Source organism: Pezoporus flaviventris, unplaced genomic scaffold (genome assembly GCF_033815535.1).
Source record: "Pezoporus flaviventris isolate CSIRO_AGI_PZ_B2104156 unplaced genomic scaffold, CSIRO_AGI_Pfla_v1 ptg000001l, whole genome shotgun sequence".
Lineage (NCBI taxonomy): Eukaryota > Metazoa > Chordata > Aves > Psittaciformes > Psittacidae > Pezoporus > Pezoporus flaviventris.
This window is the reverse complement of record NW_026892549.1, coordinates 52363364-52385185: the sequence shown is the minus strand read 5'-3', so window position 1 is coordinate 52385185 and position 21822 is coordinate 52363364. Positions and strand designations below refer to the sequence as shown.

General features: G+C 40.5%; 1 protein-coding gene across 1 annotated transcript in view; it reads right to left on the bottom strand.

Moving 5' to 3' along the window:
* The window catches only part of TFPI (tissue factor pathway inhibitor), a 52412-nt gene that overhangs the window by 3491 nt on the left and 27099 nt on the right, over nucleotides 1-21822 (bottom strand). The window contains exons 5-8 of the mRNA XM_061457898.1: nucleotides 17635-17673; nucleotides 14381-14557; nucleotides 13597-13683; nucleotides 13016-13108 (exon numbers count right to left, since the gene is read on the bottom strand). Of these exons, the coding sequence (XP_061313882.1) occupies nucleotides 13016-13108; nucleotides 13597-13683; nucleotides 14381-14557; nucleotides 17635-17673 (396 nt within the window). The remainder of the gene's footprint in view (nucleotides 1-13015; nucleotides 13109-13596; nucleotides 13684-14380; nucleotides 14558-17634; nucleotides 17674-21822) is intronic.

Genomic DNA, 21822 nt, shown 5'->3' with positions numbered 1-21822 from the left:
CCAAATGCTATTCAGAATCCTTTGTGTACTCTTTCTAAAACTTATGTTGTTCTTTGTCTAGATCACTGCTAGATAAATGTCCCAGAAAGCAAATACTGTTCCTGTCCATCTTCAAAATATCTGCATATTCATTATAACGACAGAAGCAAACAGCCCCTGAAGAAAACCTCTTAACTTTGCCATACAGAAGCCATGTTTTTCAACTATATATATAGCTGAAATATATATTAAAATAAAAATGAAATTACTTATCATAATTTCCTATCTGCCAAGGATCATACAAAATATTGATTTTAATATACTGATCACTAAAAAACCTGTTTTCTTTAAATCACTGTAAACAAAAAATACATACAGTGTCATGCCCAGCCCAATATCTAGATTGTCAGGACAATCTATCAGCCCCAGCTTTTAATGCTGTGCTTATACGCACGTTGTTACAGTGAGTTTAGATATTATGCCTGTTCTTGAGTTTCTCTCTCTAATATTTTGTTTTACAACCTCATTTTAGTGAGTGTTGTTGAACTGTTGTATCTCTTGCTTTTTCTATGAAGGAAAAGAGAAAATGAAAGCAGCAAAATCCCACAACCCACAAAGCTACACAGAGAGGAAAGGTGCACACTGAAAAGAGTAAAAAAAATTAAAATAAAAAATCAGCAATACATGTCCCACTATCAGAATTGTTTTCCCCAATCTAGTCATTGCAGATCTATGAATTACAAATATCAGTTTTATTAAGAGGCTACTTGAGATAGAAATGCTGTTTGTAAGTCTTTTTTCTCAATTTAGATTATGTTTTATCAAACATTTTTTCACAGTGCAAGTAGCACTACACATTACGTAACTCATTACATGTTAACACCAAATTATGAACCTGAAAATTAACAGATGTGATTAAATGCTTTCTAACATTTTAATTGTCCTGGGTTCAGCAGTAGCAGTCATTTTTTCTCCTTCTTAGTAGCTGGTGCAGTGCTGTGTTTTTGACTTTCAGACTGGGAACAGCACTGATAACACCGATGTTTTTAGTTGCTGCTCAGTAATGTTTACTCTGACCAAGGACTTTCTGAATCTCATGCTCTGCCACTGAGGAGAGAAATCCAGGAGGAAGCAGAAGACAGCACACCTGACCCAAACTAGCCAAAGAGGTATTCTGTACCACAGCACATTATGCTCACTATATAAACTGGGTACAGTTACCTGGAAGGGTTAGATCACTGCTGGGTCGGGCTGGGTATCAGTTGGCAGGTGCTGAGTGGTTGTATGCTCTTCACAGTATCACAGTATCACACAATATCACAGTATGCTAGAGATTGGAAGGGACCTCGAAAGATCATCTAGTCCAATCCCCCTGCCGGAGCAGGAACACCTAGATAATGTTACACAGGAATGTGTCCAGGCGGGTTTTGAATGTCTCCAGGGAAGGAGACTCCACAACCTCCCTGGGCAGCCTGTTCCAGGGTTCCGTCACCCTCACTGAGAAGAAGTTTCTTCTCAAGTTTAAGTGGAACCTCTTGTGTTCCAGTTTGTACCCATTACCCCTGGACCTATCATTGTTTGCCACTGAGTAGAGCCTGGCTCCACCCTCGTGACACTCCCCCTTTATATATTTATAGACACTTATAAGGTCACCCCTCAGTTACCTCCAAACTATAGAGACCCAGCTCCCTCAGTCTTTCCTCATAAGGGAGATGCTCCACTCCCTTAATCATCTTTGTTGCCCTTCGCTGGACTCTCTCCAGCAGCTCCCTGTCCTTCTTGAACTGAGGGGCCCAGAACTGGACACAATATTCCAGATGCAGTCTCACCAGGGCAGAGTAGAGGGGAAGGAGGACCTCTCTCGACCTACTAACCACCCCCCTTCTAATACACCCCAGGATGACATTGGCCTTCTTAGCCACAAGGGCACAGTGTTGGCTCATGGTCATCCTGTCGTCCACTAGGACCCCCCAGGTCCCTCTCCCCTACACTGCTCTCTAACAGGTCGTTTCCCAACCTATACTGGAACCTGGGGTTGTTCCTGCCCAGATGCAGGACTCTACACTTTCCCTTGTTATATTTCATCAAGTTATTCCCTGCCCAACTCTCCAGCCTGTCCAGGTCTCACTGGATGGCAGCACAGCCTTCTGGCGTGTCAGCCACTCCTCCCAGCTTAGTGTCATCAGCAAACTTGCTGATAGTACACTCAATTCCCTCATCTAAATCGTTGATGAATAGATTAAATAATACCGGTCCCAGTACTGACCCTTGAGGCACTCCACTAGTTACAGGCCTCCAACTAGACTCAGCCCCATAGACTACAACTCTCTGGCTTCTCTCCTTCAGCCAGTTCGCAGTCCACCTCACTACCTGATCATCCAGTCCACACTTCCTCAATTTAGCTGTGAGGATGCTGTGGGAGACTGTGTCAAATGCTTTGCTGAAGTCAAGGTAGACCACATCCACCGCTCTGCCATCATCCATCCACCGTGTTATTTCCTCATAAAAGGCTAAGGGATTGGTCAAACATGATTTCCCCCTGGTGAAGCCATGTTGACTGCCCCTCATAACCCTCTTATCCTTGATATGCCTTAAGATGGCACCAAGGATAAGGTGTTCCATCACTTTCCTAGGGATGGAGGTGAGGCTGACCGGTCTGTAGTTACCCGGGTCCTCCTTCTTGCCCTTTTTGAAGACTGGAGTGACGTTTGCTTTCCTCCAGTCCTCAGGCACCTCTCCCGTTTCCCAAGACTTGGTAAAGATGATGGAGAGCGGTCTAGCAATGACTTCCGCCAGTTCCCTCAGCACCCGTGGGTGCATCCCATCTGGACCCATGGATTTATGGATGTCCAGATTGCTCGACTGATCTCTAACCCGTTCCTCATCGACTAAGGCAAACCGCTCCGTCGACCTGACTTCATCTAAGGTCTCAGGGGTACAGGGCTCTTCAGGACTGCCTGCAGCAGAGTAGACAGAGACAAAGAAGGCATTCAGTAACTCTGCCATCTCTGTATCTTCTGTCACCAGGGCACCCATCCCGTTCATCAGTGGGCCTACATTGCCTCTGGTGTTAGTTTTGTCTGCCATGTATTTGAAAAAGCTCTTTTTGCTGTCCTTGACCCTTCTCGCCAGGTTTAATTCTAAGGATGCCTTAGTCCTCCTAACTGTCTTCCTACATCCTCTAGCAGCAGCCTTATATTCCTCCCAAGTGGCCAGCCCCTCCTTCCATGACCTGTAAACTCTCCTCTTCCACTTGAGCATACCCAGCAATTCCCTATTTAGCCACGCAGGTCTCTTGGCCCTCTTCCTTGACTTCCTACGTGTCGGGATGCTCCGATCTTGAGCACGGAAAAAGCAGTCCTTGAATGTCAACCAACTATCTTGGGCCCCTTTACCTTCAAGCAGCCTTGCCCATGGGATTTCCCCTAGCAATTGCTTGAAAAGGCCAAAGTTTGCCCTGCTAAAGTCCAGGGTTGCAATTCTACTTGGTATTCTACTAGTCCTACCACACAAGATCCTGAACTCCACCATGATGTTGTCATCCTGGTCATACCAGAGAGGGACAAATCATGGCAATGCGCTGGGGCTTGGCCTATGCTTACAGAGCCCTGTTCAATACCGTCCAGCACCTTCAAAGGGAAAAAAAATATCTCTGGATCTGATGGCAAAGCAACAGACAACACAGCTACTCCAAGTACAGCAACTACGCCAACCCCAGCGACAAATACAGCAGCTACTCAAACTCCAACAGCAACAGACAGCGCAGCTATTCCAGCTCCAAGCGCAGCAGCTACACCAGCCCCAGTGACAAGTACAGCAGCTACGCAAACTCTGACTACAACAGACAACGCAGCTAATCCAATTCCAAGCACAGCAACCACACCAACCCCAGCAACAAGTACAGCAGCTACCCACACCCCGACAGCAACAGACAGCGTAGCTGCTGGTGCCACTCAAACCCCAAGCACAGCAGCTGCACCAACCCCGACAACAAATACTGCAGCCACTCCAACCACAGCGATAATCACTGCAGCTAAAACAGAGGACCAATTCGTGCCAATATCGGTTGCCCCTGTATGCAAGGGAAAAAGCAAGAATGCAGCACAGTAAGCAACCTGTACAGTGAAGAAAGATGAGGAACCAATGCATTTACTACACGGGACAGCATCTGATCAAGTGTTACTATTACATGAATCAGAGGAAGAAGAAGAAGTGGTGACTTCTCGACCCCAGACCTCAAGCAAGGTATGGAATATGCAAAGAGATTTTACCTGTCAACCAGGCGAGCACATCATCACCTGGTTGCTCCGATGCTGGGACAATGGGGCCAGCCGATGGTCACAAACTAGAAGGTAGGGAAGCTAAGCAGCTGGGATCACTTGCTAGAGAAGGGGGAATTGACAAAGCAATTGCAAAAGAAAAATGGTCCCTCAGCCTTCGGAGGTGGCTATTGGCAGCTGTGAAATAAATGGTTTCCACACGAGGATAATGTTATGAGTCGTTCGGCCAACTGGACCACGCTAGAGAAAGGCATCCAGTCTCTGATTAAATCAGCCATTGTAGAGATGACCTATCACAGGCTGGATGCTGGGAATGCATCCGTAGATGCAGATGAAGTCGAATGTACACAACACATGTGGCGTAAATTTACACGGAATGCACCATCATCATATGCCCACTCATTGGCAGCAATAACCTGGAATGACATAGTACCACCAACAGCGGATTAAATGATTCGCCAGCTCTGAGAGTTCAAAGACAATCCCACCCCTCCATTATTTCAGCTGTGAAAAAACTGTCCCAGGAGTTCAAACAATTGAAAGACAACCTATTGAGGTCCCCGTGTGTAGCAACCCACATATCAGCTAGTAACAAAAGGCATCCTACTGCTCAAGAGAAAAGATATAGGAGGTACAGGCCACCCTATGGTTTTACCTGCGGGATCATGGACAAGACATGAGAAAGTGGGATGGAAAACCTACCTGAGCTCTGGAGGAACGAGTGTGTGAATTGGAGAACAAAGGTCAAGGATGAAAGCTGTGGCTTCAGTTGAGCAGGTTCCCAGATGGAGTGGAAGAGCTGAGTTTACTCCAGCTCCTGTGATAAAGAAGACTAATCTCTGTATACAAGACATAAGTGACCAGTGTTGTGATGAATATTAGATGGGCCCTGCCTCCAGCCAGGTGGAGGTAGGGGATAATTGGATTTACTGGACTGTGTGGATCAGATGGCCTGGCACATCGGTCCCACAGAAGTATAAGGCTCTAGTAGATACCGGTGTACAGTGTACCCTGATGCCATCAAGCTGTCAAGGGGTGGAAGCCATTTCTATTTCTGGAGTGACAGGAGGATCCCAAGAGTGAACTGAACTGGAGGCTGAAATCACAGTCCCAGTTGACTGGGAGGAAGTGGCAAAAACACCCCATTGGGACTGCTCCGGAGGCTCCATGCATCCTTGGCATAGACTAACTCAGGAGAGGGTACTTCAAAGACCCAAAAGGGTACCAATGGGCTTTTGGTATTGCTGCTTTGGAGACTGAGGAAATTGAGCATCTGTCCACCTTGCCTGGCCTCTCAGAGGATCCTTCTGTTGTGGAGTTGCTGAAGGTCAAAGAACAAGTACCATTCCTGACCACAACCCTGCACCGGCAATATCGCACCAACCAAAACTCCCTGATTCCCATCCATCAGCTGATCCGTAGACTGGAGAGTCAGGGGGTGATCAGCAGGACCCACTCATCCTTTAATAGCCCCATATGGTCAGTGCAAAACTCTAACGGAGAGTGGAGACTAAAGGTAGACTATCGTGGCCTGAATGAAGTCACACCACCATTGAGTGCTGCCGTACTGGACATGCTAGAACTTCAGTATGAACTGAACTCAAAGGCAGCCAAGTGGGATACCACGACTGATATTGCCAATGCATTTTTCTCAATTCCTTTGGCAGCAGAGTGCAGGCCACAGTTTGCTTTTACTTGGAGGGGCATCCAGTGCACTTGGAACCGGCTGCCCCAGGGGTGGAAACACAGCCCTACCATCTGCCATGGACTGATCCAGACTGCACTGGAACAGGGGCAAGCTCTAGAACATCTGCAATGCATTGATGACATTATCGTGTGGGGTGATACAGCGGAAGAAGTCTTTGAGAAAAGGAGGAAAATAATCCAAATCCTGTTTTATGTTTTGCCATAAAACGGAGTAGGGTCAAGGGACCTGCACAGGAGATTCAATTTTTGGAAATAAAAGATGGACATTGCCAGATCCTCACAGATGTGATCAACAAGATAACAGCAATGTCTCCACTAACTAATAAGAAAGAAACACAAGCTTTCTTGGGTGCTGTGAGGTTCTGGAGAATGCACATCCCAAATTACAGTTTGATTGTAAGCCCTCTCTATCACGTGACCCAGAAGAAGAATGATTTTAAATGGGGCCCTGAGCAACAACAAGCCTTTGAGCAAATTAAATGAGAGATAGTTCATGCAGTAGTCCTTGGATCAGTTCAGACTGGGCCAGATGTAAAAAATGTGCTCTTCACCGCAGCTGGGGAGGATGCTCCTACCTGCAGCCTCTGGCAGAAAGCTCCAGGGGAGACTCAAGGTCAACACCTCGGCTTTTGGAGTCGGGGATACAAAGGATCTGAGGCCAGCTATACACCAACTGAGAAAGTGATACTGGCAGCCTATGAGGGGTTCGAGCTGCTTCAGAAGTGATTGGCACTGAAGCACAGCTCCTGCTGGCACCCTGGTTGCCTGTGCTGGGCTGAATGTTCAAAGGCAGGGTCTCCTCTACACATCATGCAACCGATGCTACATGGAGTAAGTGGGCCGCACTAATTACACAACGAGCTTGAATAGGAAATCCCAGTCGTCCAGGCATTCTGTAAGCCATCGTGGACTGGCCAGAGGGCAAAGAGTTTGGAATGTCACCAGAGGAGGAGGTGATGCATGCTGAAGAGGCCCCACCATATAATAAACTGTCAGAAACTGAAATGCAATATGCCTTGTTTACTGATGGGTCCTGCTGTACTGTGGGAAAGCATCAGAGATGGAAGGCAGCTGTATGGAGTCCCAGATGAGAAGTTGCGGAACTTGTCAGTTTGCTAAGTCAGAACGATTCAGTTTGCCGAGGTGAAAGCCATCCAGCTGGCCTTGAACATTGCTAAATGAGAAAATTGGCCAGTACTTTAGTTCTATACTGACTGGTATGGTGGTAAATGCCCTGTGGGGCTGGTTGCAGCAATGGAAACAGAGCAACTGGCAATGCAGAGGTAAACCCATCTGGGCTGCTGCACTGTGGCAAGATACCGCTGCCCAGGTGCAGAACCTGGTGGTGAAGGTACAGCATGTGGATGCTCATGTACCCAAGTGTTGGGCCACTGAGGAACACCAGAACAACCAAAAAATGGATAGAGCTGCTGAGATTGAAGTGGCTCAGATGGACTTAGATTGGCAACATAAGGGTGAATTACTTTTGGTCCGGTGGGCCCATGACCCTTCAGGCCACCAGGGCAGAGATGCAACATATAGATGGGCTCATGATGGAGCACCCCAGAGAGAACTGAGTCAGACAATGGGACTCATTTCCGGAACAACCTTATAGACACTTGGGCCAAAGAGCATGGCACTGAGTGGGTATATCATATCCCCTATCATGCACCAGCCTCTGGGAAAATCAAATGGTACAGTGGGCTGTTAAAAACTACACTGAGAGCAATGGGTGGTGGGGCTTTCAGGCACTGGGATACATATTTACCAAAAACCACCTGGTTGGTTAACACCAGAGGATCTGCCAACAGGGCTGGCCCAGCCCAGTCAGAACTTTTACATACTGTAGAAGGGGATAAAGTTCCTGTCGTGTACATAAGGAATTTGCTGGGGAAGACAGTCTGGGTTATTCCTGCTTCAGGTAAAGGGAAACCCACTCATGAGATTGCTTTTGCTCAGGGACCTGGATATACTTGGTGGTTAATGCGGAAGATGAGGAAGTCTGATCTGCACCTCAAGGGGGTTTTATTTTAGGGGAAAGCAGCCAATGAACTCAAGTATATGCTGTTGCCTGCTATGTAGCACTTTTATAGCCCACCAAGTAGATGTCTTCAGGTCACCAGTGACAGGCCCTGACTTCCCTCCGACCATCATTCCAACGAAGAATGAGCTTCGACGAAACCAGAAGAGCTCAGCAGCAACCAGACAAGTTCTGCAGTGTCATCAGCAGGGAACAATCCAGCACTGCAAACACTGCACACCGTCTCTCCTGCTCTGAAAGACAGTTACCAGAGATGGAGCCCAACATCACAGACCAGATGAACTCAGCTTTATAGGGATTAGTCCATGCACTAAGGAATGACATCTCCCTCTTTGTGTGTGTGTGGATGTATATATATATATATATATATATATGAGACAAGAGTGATGGTATATATTGAAAAATATGGGATCTGAGCATGACATGAATGGTATGGAATAAGGGGTGGAGAGTTTCCTAGGTTCAGCAGTAGCAGTCATTTTTTCTCCTTAGTAGCTGGTGCAGTGCTGTGGTTTTGACTTTCATCCTGCAAACAACACTGATAAACCCGATGTTTTTAGTTGCTGCTAAGTAATGCTTACTCTGACCAAGGACTTTCTGAGTCTCATGCTCTGCCAGGGAGGAGAGGAAGTCAGGAGGAAGCAAAGACAGGACACCTGACCCAAACTAACCAAAGAGGTATTCCATACCACAGCATGTCATTCCCAGTATATAAACTGGGGGCAGCTACCTGGAAGGGCTAGATGGTTGACTGGGTCAGGCTGGGTATCGGTCGGCGGGTGGTGAACGGTTGTATTCTCTTCCCATGTTATTTCCCTTATCATTATTATCATTGGTGGTAACAGTAGTGGTTTTGTGTTATACCTGAGTTACTGGACTGTTCTTATCTCAACTTGTGGGAGTTAAATTCTTTTGATTCGACTCCCCATCTTTCTCTGAATGAGGGGAGGAAGAAGGAGGGAGGGAGTGAGAGAACGGCTGCGTGGTTCTGAGTTACCACCTGGGCTTAAACTACGACATTGATACATGCAACTACATGGCCCATCCTCTGGCCTTTGATGCAATTTCTACAGAAACCAACTGGTTATTTACATTTACAGAAGAAACCTTAAGACTCTTGCTTCACTCCTGTGTTCATGCTATTCTGTTTTTCCAAAATACCTAACTGAAACTGGGTTTAAATATCCAACAGCAAGCTCATAAATTCGGATTTGCTATATATATTATTTGCCAAATATATTCATTATGAATCAGGTCATGAACAAGCTTGGGAAAAAAGAATTTACAATTAGTACAAGCAAAGGACAAATGAAAGCTTCCAAGCTGAGCTAGTCAAACATTTACAGGTGTGAAGTTTACTTCTGGAAAATGCCAATACAGTGAAATACAAAATGTTCCTCAGAAACATGCCAATTCCATCAAAAACTTTTGAAGGACATTAGGTCTTGGAACCCATCTTAAGCTGAGCTCAGGAAGTGGAACTCCCCAACTAGCTCTGCAGGGGTTTCTCAAATGAGTTTCAGGTTTTACAACAGCAAAATACAGCGTAGATCTTTCTGTTACCTTATGCTTATGTTACTTTTTTATTTTTATTATTTGAATTTGCAGATGTTTTGGACTGATTTTGTTTTGGTGAGAGAATAAGACCAAAATTGCAATATTTAATATTTCATTTCTGGAAAAAAATTGGTAAACCAGTTATATGAAATAATAAAAGTAGACAAAAAGCAGGCTATTGTTTTTACCTATAAGACTTCTGTACCTGACCCTTCACTGCTACCTAAACAATCTCTAAACATGTATGCTTTAATTCTTATGGTACAGCATTTTCATGAATCCCGGGTACTCCTCTGTGGTGTGAAAAGATGACCTGATCATACTTTTGAATCTCTGAAACATACCTATTCAGATATAGACTCACATTTATCAAAATAATCCCAACTCTGCCTTGCAACATTAATCATTATCTCTCAGGATTATCTGTGGTGGCGTGACAAACAATTATTAATTCATCACAGCACAAAATAAGTTTGAAATGATCTGGATGAGGAGCAATGCTCACTGTATTCTGTTTCACTAGACACGGGTGTGTGACTTTCAAGAAGCTTCAGATTAATTGACAAATTTTCGATATATTTAGACTTCAATATCTCATTTCTGGTTGCAGCAGAGAGAAAAGAAAAGAATCTTCAAGTAGACAAACTATTACAGAAACAATGAGTCACCTGCACTTGACAGTGCTCTATAGGTATAAATTACAGCAGATCCATTATAGCAAATAGAACCATGTCAGTTCATAACAGCAAAAGATACAGCCCTGAACTGTCTCTGCGTGCCATTCTATATTCGCTGAGTTGACTTTTGATCCTGCACCCCACTTAGATCTCACAAATCAAATGTAGAGTATAATGCTCGTAATTTCCTACCATAGAACACTTTGTACAATCTAAAAATGAAAACTTTTATTCTTGGCTTCACTTTCTCTTAACTTTCCCAGAATAAAAGTTATTTTAGATCTTGCAGCAAAGACCAGAACAACTTCACTCTCTGCAGAAAGTTCATTGCTGAGAGACAGCATTGTAAGTTTCATGTTTATATGCAGGCAATAAAATGATGTTTTGTTTAGCCAAAAGAAGAGTTTAACTGAAGAGTTTAATTTTCTGAAGATCAAGAACATCTAAGTCTAATAATCTGATGTCAGAGTTATACATAACACCAATAACATGTATTTTTTTCCTGAAATCAAGATGAAATAGCATTTCAATTGTGAGGTCAGGTATTCTATAAAACACAACTTCTTGCAAAATTTTTTTAACGGTGGTCATGTATATGTATCATGTAGATATATAGCCAGGTCAATATGCATGCAAAATTGATGTTATAGGGGCAGACCAGTGACTTTGCCTGTACTCGAGAAGATGGACATCCGCAACTCGCTCCCAAACAGTCCATCCTGACCTCCTATGTGCTGTTTACAGAAGAGGCCCAGCACCAGCTTTCTGTCCTGGCTCTTTGGCTTGGGAGCAGAGGCCAAGCATTCATTCTCTACTCACTCTGCTGCTGGACAGCTGAGAGCAAGTGCCACAGAGGCTGGATTCAAATGGACTTTTAGGTGGGAAAGTGAGGGGTGACAGCAATACAGGTGGCACTGTTGCAGAGCTCACTGTCTGCAGAAGTGGCCCAGCATCAGCTTTCTGTCCTGGTTCTTTGGCTGTGGGAGCAGAGGCCAAACATTCGTGCTCTACTCACTCTGCTGCTGGACAGCCGAGAGCGGGTGCCGCAGAGGTTGGATTCAAATGGACTTTTAGGTGGGAAAGCGAGGCACAAGCGAGATTCTTGTCTCACTGAGGGGAGAGTCACAGTGCATGTTTGTGTGAGGTGGCTCTACTTCAATTTACACCTTTGCCTCTATTAATACCAGGAATGGAGGCTGTGTGCTCCATGTCTATATGGAGAAATCACCTGTCAGTTTTCGCCCTATACTTTCCTCCCTCTGTAGTGGGATTGCACAAAAGCACAAGATTTTAGCTCATCCCAGCAGCCTGAAAGCTACAGTCTGATGAACAGAATAGCAGGAGTTGGCTGCACATGGCAAGCTAGTGCAAGACAGACAAAGGTTATATAGTAGGGGAGAACATGTGGGGCCTTCAGACTTTCCACTGAAATGCATTGGTCCTTCCAAGGTCATACACCTTACCTGACCATCCAGCTACACTGACTCCACTCACCACTGTTCGCAGACCCTTTCTTCCACTAACCTTCAAATCTTCTCTTTCTCTTACCCTCATCTCTGCCTCAGAAAATCTGCTGTACCAGAAAATTCATTGTTGCTGAAGCAACCAAGAACCCTTCAATTTCCTCTGAGAAAACAGTGAATCATGCCCTGTTGCTTGATTAATTTTGAGGATGCATATTATGAGTGAAAACCTTCGGGGAACATGTATGCTCTTATTTCCCTAGACTTATTACCAGGCCTTAAATAAGTAAAATATTTTACAGTAAAATAAGTTGCCAAAAGCTTTACTGGTTTATATTTAGTCATTTTAATAACAGTGTGTATTGATGCTTTGTATGTGGTAAGTGAACAATCCAACTATCACAGAAACTTACCTTAACCCAACAGTTAACATGGATCACAGTGAAAATGAAAAAATAGAATACAACACACATTCAAGCTTTATTAGACACACCATTCTAAGCAAAAAGCACAAGAATGTTATCTTACAGATCATATAAAACACAAAAACCTCAATGAGTCTGTAAGTCATCACTCAATCCCCAGAAGTACAAATAAGTGTAAATGCAAAAAAATAACAGAAATACTTGGTAAGAATGCTCAGGCTTTTTCCAACTGTTTGTTGTTTCCTCTTGCATAACTGTGGATCAAAAATGACATGCCTCAAATTCAAGTACCTTTTACAGTATGAGCAAATACCAGCAATCTATACTGGACAGCATCCAGATGCAGAAACTTAAAACCTAACACTCTACAGTAAAGGTCACATCTGCATTATAATACGTAATGCAAAAATAATACCTTGAAGCAGACATAAAATTTATTCATACTCACTTAGATTATCTTAGTGAAAATGAAAGCATATTATGATAAATATACAGTGCCATATCCCAAAATCCAAATATGGTCCCTTTTTTTTTAATGAGTTAAAGGAGCTTTAAATCAGCTTCCAGTTAGATCCTCACAAAAATATTAATCTTGACTAAAAGAACTCTGCATCACTGCTTTTGCTCTTTTTGTATCTATCAGATCTTCAGGAAACACACACTTTCAGAAGAGCGCAAGATTTGGTCAGTCCTCCACCTTCTGATATTTATGTAAGATCTCTAAGTACCAATGTATCTTTGGTTTTCTCTGCTTATGAAAACATTTGACATGGATCAAAGCCCATTCTTTGGTCTCAGGTATGTTGGAAAATGGGTGGAAATGGAAAAGCAACCCAGAGTGCACATAAAAGACAAACAGCTAACAACTGAGAAAACGAATACTTACCAAAGAAAATGGGAAACTGGTTGCGCTTCTCTTTTGGGGAACTACTGTTCAGAGTGTTTGACTTCTCATTTGGTGCAGTTGGCAACAAATTTACTAAAAGGAAAAAAAAAGTGGTGTGTGTGAAACTTTAAGCGATGGTTATCTAGACACACCAAAGCTCTGAAAATAACTTTCGATTGGTACCCATTTGTTTTGCTCCATTCCAGTATTAATACCACTAAAAGGCAGCAAGCATTTCTTTGAGTCCCAAAAGTGTAGGAAACTCATATGCTGAGGTATCTTTGGGATGGATTCCTTTTTCTTCTTTAATTTTACCAATGAACGTTTTAAATCAAACATGGTTGGTAAGGTTGTTTTTATGTAACTAGCAGACATTCTAACCTTTGCAATTGTAAGCCTTTTTCAAAATACATATTACTGACAAAAAAAAATGATTATGAAGTTATTTTTAATGTTTCTGTCTTCACTGTGCTTACAGATTTCAAATAACATATATATCTTCAAATAAATGGGAAAATGAATGGACGAGGAACATCTGCAATAAAGAAGGATAACTATAAACAGCAAAAGCAAATTCTTACCAAAAATCCCAGGGAACTGGTTGGGTTCTTCTACCGGGGAACTGCTGTTAGGGCGCTCTTCAGTTGGAACAATTGGCAATAAATATGCTAAAAGAAAAATGAAAGGAAAATAATAAGGAGAAACCCAAATTGGTACCAATGACTCAATATCACTAAGGTAAAAACTTTGTTCTATTTAAACTATGGCAATGGCCCGTAATCCTTTCTTTCTTCTTGAGTATTTATACAAATTTATGTGGAGGCATCATGTCAGATTGCAATTCATAGGAACTAGAAGGACAATAAAGTGGATGAAGATCTATGATCTGCCTGAATGGCTGCTCTGTAGCCTAAGTTGAACATCCAGATCATTCAGAAGTGAGGGACAGGTTTCTCATGATACTTTGGTGGGAAGCTAGCAACAGCAATAATGAATCCCTATACTGGCACCTCTTTTCACTATAAGACTTAGTCTGGAAAGAGTATATGCAGATGTATGTGTTAAAAAAATAAATTAGTATTTTATGATATTATAAAGCCAAGCAGCTGGCAAATTTTACATTAAGTAAAAAAGCAGGAGTCGTGTAATATTAATTACAGTTAATAGTACCTACGAGTTGGTTTAGTTTATATTTTTATTTCAAATGTATGTATAATTAATGTTAATTTCAAATATAAATTATTGCCACTTCAGGGTACCCTATTGTTGCCTTTTTTAACATGCCTGACATACAATATTGTATACCATTGTACAACATGCAATATTGTTTATACAAGAATAAAACTAATGAGGGCAGCAACTTACAGTTGCCTTGGCAGGTAGTCTGGCATTCTTCCAAATTCTTGAAGTTGTTCTGGTTTCCTAGGCACCCACCGTACTTGAATACTTCACATAACTTTGTCTCTTTGTTATAGAAGTACCTGGAAAAATAGCCTCGGCAAATTCCAGGGTCTTTCTCATGAAAGCAGAAGTTGGGCTTTTCTACAAACAATGGTGAATGATGAACAGGGTGGGGGAAGAAAAAAATCCACACGCATTCCAAGACAACAGTAGAACTGGAGGAAGTTTACAAAATAAACCTGTAACTCTGGACTAAAGAACAAATGTAAAGTAACTGCTGCTTTATTCTACTGCTTTTGTTCTACATATAACAGTACATTATTATGCTGGATCATTAGAGGGATATTTTTATTGCTTTTTATTCTCTTTTTAAGTAGCTGGTAAATTATATCTTGCAAATTAAGGAGTAATGATTCCCTTAAGTGTCCTCTTACGTTAAAGCTCTGAGGTAAAAATTAGTTTTTACTTTGAAATGAAATGAGATGTAAATCTCAGCTGGATCATTTGAATCTACGCACACATTCTTGTCATTTATGTAGGCATTTTAGTCAATGTTTGTGTGAATTATACAGAAAGCAGTGTTAACAGAGAAGGAAAAATTTCTAAAGAAAGAGCAAAAAAAAAAAAATCTAACATTTTGTCTGGTACAGTCTATTGCTATTAGAGGATACATGAAACTGGGAGACAGAGCAGCTATTCTTATGATCATTTTTCAGTCCCAGTTCCTTGTTTGCAGTCACACTAACTACAATGTCAGCCAATGACTTCTGTTAGAGGAGAAAACCACATAGACATACAATAATCCCCAAATGTCAATTTCTCAACATATTCAATTTTTTATCGAAATTGTATTCTTGAAAGAAATTAATGAAAACAGTAATTAAATATTTACAGAGGTATCCTGTAATTCTCACTAGCAGATACTTTGAAGTATGATTCTTGATTGAGCTGACTTGCAGAGAGGAGTGTACTTAGCCATCATATAGGACAATTGTATCAGACATGGCATGTAAAGGCCTCACCTGTGAAACTTGAAAGAATATTGAGAAAAAAAACAGTGTGCAGAGTGCTGTTATTTTAATAAAAATTACTACAGCATAATTACATTGAAGTTTGCAAATTTCTGAAGTAGATTATGGAGTTGCAAGGAAGTTAATCCTATTACATCTGGTTCATCAAGTATCTATTAAAAACCTGTTAGAATAAGAATGTTATTAAATTCAGCTAATGAACATCATATGTTTATATAAAACATTATAATAACTCATAATGTTTTTCCAAGAAATAATTGTCAATATCTTGTATTTCAATTGTTAAAAATCTTCATGAACAGTTAATGTAAATTTCAGAGATTTCATGTAAAATTAAACCATTAAAACATTGTTGTATAAAGTAACAAAATCAACTATTTTAAGCACTCCTGAATAGCTTGATTTTGATTTTTCACTAGAGTTTCATTCTCTGCCAGTGAGTATATGTATTCTACAACTCAGGTATTTCATGTTTCTTACTATTCAAATGCAGCACCTATTGTGCTGCATAAGATGTGCTTATGCACAGAAGATGTGCTTTCGGCTGAAAATGGAAATAAGATAACTATGCCGACAGGTAACAGGCAAAAATCTACCAGAGTGATATCTATTCCATATACCATCCATTAGGAGCTCACAGACAATAGGAGCTACAGAAACAATTCGTTCATCAAACATTGCATACAATTGTGAAATAACAGAAAAATATTATTAGATATTTAATAAGAGTATGTAGACTACAGGATTATGACGGATTCTTAAAAGCAGCTGTTCTTCATTTAGAAAATCATTAAAATGGCTCTTGCAGAAAAAAGGAAATTAAGTCCAAATAAGTTGAGCTCACAGCTAACTTTTATAGCCACTTTTGGAGAAAGAGGTCATGAAGACCATTAATTCTAAATACACAAACTAGTATTATCCCTTTAAATGCCACATCTTTCTCCAGAGACTCAATGACTACATTACTCTAAACAATAGTAAACATGTAATGATGTTGATGATAGCCACGAGCTGAATTTAATGGGATATATTCTGTTTTGTCTTTAAAAACAGGGAACTAGCATCAGACCTTAAAGAAAGGAGTGCCAAATGTCTGCAGCATCTGTAGAAAATCAACTGTACTAACTTCCATAGCATGGAATTACTTCTTTTTTTTTTTTTTTATACGCATTAAGAATGAGACAGACAGTAGAAAACAGGACAAGAAAATAATCATCTGTCATGGTTTAAGCCCAGCTGGTAACTCTGAACCACGCAGCTGCTGGCTCACTCCTTTCCCCTTTTCCCCCCCTCCCTGCTCCCGGTATGAAAGTATTACAAAGACCATCCTACAAAGATAAAGTAGTTAATCTATTTCAAAACATATGTGCAAATACTAGTATTTCTGTGAGGAGTTAAATGCACAGCAATTCAAGGAGGAATGAAGAAGTGTAAGTAGAGAAAGATGAGCTGCCTTGTGAAGAAATGTATTCAAGTCTGTATATGTGAAACTCTGGATACCAGCATTGGGCCCAATCCAGGTACATCTCTAAAGTGGGAAGGGTGGAGTGAGTCTTCACAAGCTCTATTCAGTGTCAAACTTAAGGTAGCCTATGTTCCTAACAAGGATATTGAACAGACCAACAGTGTTTCAGACAAATGATTCTTTTCAGTACTTAAGAATTGGCTATTTAGGAACTCTGGGTATCTAGCATTTAAATTTCTTTAAACAGTCTGCCCCTTCAGGAATGAGAAACTTGCTCCATGACTTAGTGTGTAATTAGGGGATCTGTCCTAACCTCTGTTAGCTTCTACCTAGGCAATGCATGAAAAGTTCTCTTTCACAGTGTTTTTTCCTACTTTTCTAACAATGGAGGAAGCATTTAGATTAGTCTCAAAACACATAATAAGAGTTCCACATCATGGCCAATTATGCAATGCTTGAATCTCTGCAGAGTCCTTTTGTCTTTACTGAAGTGTCATGATGTGTATATTTGGGGGAGAAGAGATTGCAGCTACCATCTTCAGTGACCACAACTGTCCTCAAAGTCTTCAATGGAAACAAATGGAGGCTAGGAGTAAGAACTCACTTTAGTCTGACATGGCAGTTTTTGATTACTTTTAATAGCTTACATAAGGAATTTATCAAAAGAAGCTAAATCCTTATTGTTGTATAAGAGCCTTAGATTACAATGTAAACATAATTACCTTTCTTAATTTTTGTCAACATCCTCTTCTGAAGTAATTCTGAAATATAAATGAAAAAAAAAAAAGAAAAGAAAAAAGTATTAAAGTATTTAGCAAAATCAATCCTGATAATTCTCACCTATGTTACCAGGGTGCTTAACAGTAATGATGAGCACTGAGGAGGAAGAATATAGAATCTCTTCCCCTTCTTTTTTTTCTGAAGGACTGAAGTATCTTTTCCTTTCTATGGAACACCTGCTATACTGAAAACTTGAGGATATGGAAAGTACTGGAATCAAATTATGACGATATTGAATTGTACAGGGAAATTCCTCTTCATGTTACTGGAAACAGAATCATGTATTATGCAATCTTACTCCTCTGAAGTATTTTAGCAGACTAACTTAACCAAAGTGCTGCAACCGCTGATACTGCTAATTGAAGTTGATGTAGTTAGCAGTAAGGACCTTTTGCATGCTAATTCCTTTTGCTATACTATATAGTGTCTGGATAAAGTTTTCATAGTGCTGTTTATCATATTAAAGCCCATTTGGCTAAGTATCTCTGTCTATCATCTTGTTTGCACTGTTCTTTCAGTGAATGATCAGCACTAATGAAGTTGCTACTGCCATTTTTAATGGAGGAGCCTGGGTTTTATTGTACTTGCACAGGAAGCCAGATATCTGAATTCAACCCCGTATTTGTTTACAGTGATTGAAAACAAACCTTCCTGCGCTTCTAGGAAACTTCACTGCTTCACAGCGCACTGAAGCTCTTCTTAACGGCATTATAAAATGCTAGTTTCTAGAAAACTCACCCTTACCCATTGACCTCTTGCATAAGAGCAAAGGGATAGAGTGGTACAGCTAGTGCCTTGCTTAAAGTTGTCTGCTGGAAAGGAAATGCAATCAAACTAATGAAGCAATACATCTGCTTGACTCCAGCCATCTTACGTAGCTACCACGGGCCCCTTAAAAAGATACTAACTCGCTATAGTATATGCCAAGAGTAGCAAGCAGTTCAGTAGCAGAAACACATTACAAGTACTTTTTACTGCTGAAGGCTCTTTGTGCTTCAGTGGATGCAGATCTTCCACAGACCTGCTCATAAAGCATCAGTGTAACCCACAGTCTAGTCTTTGAAACATGAAATTAAGGGGAATGCAAAGGGAAGTATAATTTTAATCTGAATTTCAGTGACATGCATTAGTCTCTCGTGACATGTTTCCCAGAAGGCCTTTAAATCATATACCTAAAGAACATCCCTACAGCCTCTCTGTGGCTTTGTGTGCAAGATACAGCTGCTCTGCGCAACTGATGAGGGTGGGGGATACAGGAGAGCTGTGTCCCATCTCAGCCTGAAGGGACATATTAATAAGACCTCATACTGAAAACAACTACTGCTGGAAAGTAGAGCTGCTGCTGTGCCTTCCTTGTTATGGAAGCACTAAAAGAAGATACTTGAGCCATCTGTAGCCCATCTTTTCTGCAATTCATAATTTTGATAAAGTTCCTCCCCTCCCTTCACTATAACAATCTCTTCAGAGTCCAAAATTGAAATGGGTTTTGCAGTTAATTCGCCACTCATACGTGTTTCTAACTATCCTTTATACCTCCTGTGATTCCTGTTATAAGAGATGATGCAGTTGACTAATAAACTGTCAGCATTAGTTGCACTGCCCTTCTGTGGCATAATCCTAACACAGTTTTTTGATTTTTCTTCTGGAAACATGCCTGTGTTATATTTTCAAGCATTAAGTAAGATGAATACACTACAAAGCTGCAGAGACAGAGTCAGATTTAACAAAAAATATACTGAATTGTATGTTTTTTTACTGAACTGTGTTGGCAAAAGTGGGTTAACTTATTGATTTACTTTGTTCTATAGCTCATGGTTGACAGCATACTCTGTGTGTCATCACATTTTCTCTGCTGTTAGTCATTCAAAGAGTACAGAAATAATGAGCCTTTATTGCTCCAGTTCCTTCTAACAGATTCAATACTTGCATCTATGTACTATTGGATCTATGTACTATTATGCATACACAAAATAATGTACTTGGGCTGGGTACCAAGTTGTAGACACTAAAACAGTTCTCATTTTAAGGGACTGTTTTATACTATGGAGTTATGCCAGTTACATGCCAGTTATATGCCAGTGTAGGATTTGGTCCAGAAGATCTGATTCAGATGCTGTCCCAACATATATGTCAGAATCAAAATAACATTATTAGTCAAAATAGCAACATTAGATTGAAGAAATAATTTTATAGATCTTCACTCATGGGACATGATCAGGACTTTTGGATACTTTACATTCCAAATTCTGTTATTTATCAACCCTGCCTTTTTCATTTTTGCCCTCTGTCTTGGAATTTAAACTCGAATTTAGGACAAACACTCCAAATGACCAGGAAGTAGCATGTTTTGGATAAGACAGTGGCAGCTGAAGTCCTGCAGACTCCAGGAGTGGCAAAAATGCTATAAAGTAACCAACAGCCAACCTGGTGACAGAAAAATATGTGCTGTCTTCACATTCATGATACCAGGTCCCTGTGATCCTGAATGCTAATAAAGAAAAATAATTTTTGTTTTTTTATCTTGAAAGACTATATTCACTAAATTTTATGGAGCCATAACTAGAAACAGATTAATCACAATTTTCTAAACAAAACACTGTAGAAGAGAAGAAAATGCCTTTTAAGGAGGGTTGTTCTCAGAATGATGTTGCCAACGTTTCTTTTTTTAAACTTATATTTATGTATTAACTGTGGAGTTCAGCAGCAAATTTTATTTCCATGCCAAAAATTTAATATGGAAAGAAACTTTAAAGCTGGGTGTCCATAGAGAAAAAAAAACAAACTAGTTAAATCCATGATATATGTTATGAGTTATGGAAGCTGTATGACAGAGGAAGAATTTTAAGTTTAGAAATGCCATTTTTCAGAAAAACAGACAATTACTATGTAAAATATTAATGACAAAAATTGAATCTTTTTTTAACTCCTTAAAATTAATCTGTCTTGAATGCTCATGAAAATATTATTCAATTCTGATAGAGATACATATTCTGGATAACCATACAGAATAAGTAATGATATTTAATATTAAAAAATCTGCCCATGTTGAATTAAGTAGATGAGGGACATCAGTTTCTTTAGCCATAAACCTTTACGGGGTGATGATTAACTAATACTAAATGTAAGTCTTTAACACACAGTTTTTGGTGGGTAGCAACCTTCAGTCCAAATTGGAAGCAACATGAACTCCTGCCTTTTAAGCTTCAAGCACTATATCCCTACCTTCTCTAATAACAAGCACTAAAACTCACATATTCTGGTTGAAGGAAATGACCCAAATATAGAGTATTGGCCTTGAGATAAGAAATCTGAAATCTGTTACTGATTATAAGCTTTGTGTGTGGTTGCATTTAGGGCAAGAGATTTATATTCAAGGAAGATCCTTTATGTCTTTTTTTTTTTTAACTTGAAATGCTAGGTTATGTTAATTAGTAACTAAGGAATTATGATTTCCCTATCATTTTTCATCAGTGGGATGTAATTTCAAGGTATACCTTGTTTTAGTATTGTTAGCACTACGTTTACACATACTACTCTATGTGACTTCTGTAAACAGGGTGAGACTGTGACAGATTCTTACCATGTCTTTCCTGGATCACACCTGGTCTCTGAGGCTCCTTAGTGGATCTTGCCAAAAGCCATTAAAAGGTGAGTTTCAAATTAATCCCTAGAGTAAAATGCATTGAAAAACTGCCATTCACTGCCAATCACATCAGATTGCCAGCAATTTGTTTTTTTTTCACTTTGACAAGTTGTCAGTGAAATTTTGTAGTCTTTTCCTATCTTGTAGTTCTAGAAGCATTAAATTGTTTGAAAGCAAAACATAATTTATTAGAAAAATAACTGGAACCTGCTTCATTTTAGAATTTAAGATTCATATTTGTGGGTTTTGTTATTGGCTTCTTGAATGGATTGTCTAGTGCCAGGTACAGTAACAGAAAGGCATGGTGGTGCCAGCAGATCAGAAAATAGGTGTGAATGGTATAATGGAATAATGCCTTGACTTAGTGAGTAAATAAAATCCATTCTCCTCACTTGAAAGATCAAAGGGATCAAGACCAGGGTTACCTCTTAGGAAGGATGGGTTTTCCTCTGTTAGCTGTTCTTTCACTATTTTCTAATCAGTGAAA